At 54.8% G+C, this 1,023-nt stretch overlaps 1 protein-coding gene across 1 annotated transcript; it reads left to right on the top strand.

The window, feature by feature from the left end:
- Nucleotides 1-5: 5 nt before the first annotated feature.
- Nucleotides 6-1,017, top strand: LOC102887725 (zinc finger protein with KRAB and SCAN domains 4; the record flags this gene model as incomplete). Its single annotated transcript, XM_006925234.3, has 1 exon — nucleotides 6-1,017. A coding segment is annotated over one exon (975 nt), but the record flags the coding sequence as incomplete, so codon positions are not given.
- Nucleotides 1,018-1,023: the final 6 nt, after the last annotated feature.

The following is a 1,023-nucleotide window of genomic DNA, read 5'->3' as shown; positions in this document are numbered from 1 at the left end:
TTACTCTCGTGCCTAAACCCTCATCACCCTCTGTAAATCTTGCGTCCCGGGACGCCTCAGACAACTCTCCTCCGTGGCAGGGCGTAATTGACCGGCGCTGGCCATTTGTCATTTCAGGTGGCGAAATGCAGACTAAGATCAGGGACTTGCCTCTAGGTGAGGAGCACCCAGAACAGGAGCCTGGACAGACACCGTGCCACCTGGGCGAAGCCATCACCCAGCTACGAGCCTGTGCAGAAGCTGGAGCGCGGGAGGGCAGCTTACAAAGGAAGCAGAAAATCACCACCGGGAAGAGGCGGCACGTTTGCCATGAATGTGGAAAGAGTTTTGCTCAGAGCTCAGGCCTGACTAAGCACAGGAGAATCCACACGGGCGAGAAACCCTACGAATGTGAGGAGTGCGGCAAGTCCTTCATCGGGAGCTCTGCCCTCATCATTCATCAGAGAGTCCACACTGGTGAGAAACCCTATGAGTGTGACGAATGTGGCAAGGTCTTCAGTCACAGCTCAAACCTCATCAAGCACCAGAGAACTCACACTGGGGAGAAGCCCTACGAGTGTGAGGACTGCGGGAAGGCCTTCAGCCAGAGCTGCAGCCTCCTCGAACATCACAGAATCCACACGGGGGAGAAGCCATATCAGTGCAACACATGCGGCAAGGCCTTTAGGCGGAATTCGCATCTCCTGAGACATCGGAGGGTCCACGGTGATAAGGATGTTCAGGATCCGGAACGTGGAGGGACTTGGGAGAATCAGGGGAGGGTGGAGAGGTCCGAGGGGAGTGTTGAGGCCCTCGTGTCTTACACATGTGATGAGTGTGAGAGGAGTTTCACTAGGAGCAGGAGCCTTATCGAACATCAGAAAATCCACACAGGCGAGAAACCCTATCAGTGTGACGCGTGTGGAAAAGGCTTCGCCCGAACTTCATACCTTGTTCAGCATCAGAGAAGCCACGTTGGGAAAAAAATTCTGTCCCGGTGACACAGGTCTTACATGCCAGCGTTGGTGCTCATTCCTCACTGAG

This window comes from Pteropus alecto, unplaced genomic scaffold, assembly GCF_000325575.1.
Source record: "Pteropus alecto unplaced genomic scaffold, ASM32557v1 C18239362, whole genome shotgun sequence".
NCBI lineage: Eukaryota > Metazoa > Chordata > Mammalia > Chiroptera > Pteropodidae > Pteropus > Pteropus alecto.
This window is presented reverse-complemented; position numbering and strand designations above follow the sequence as displayed.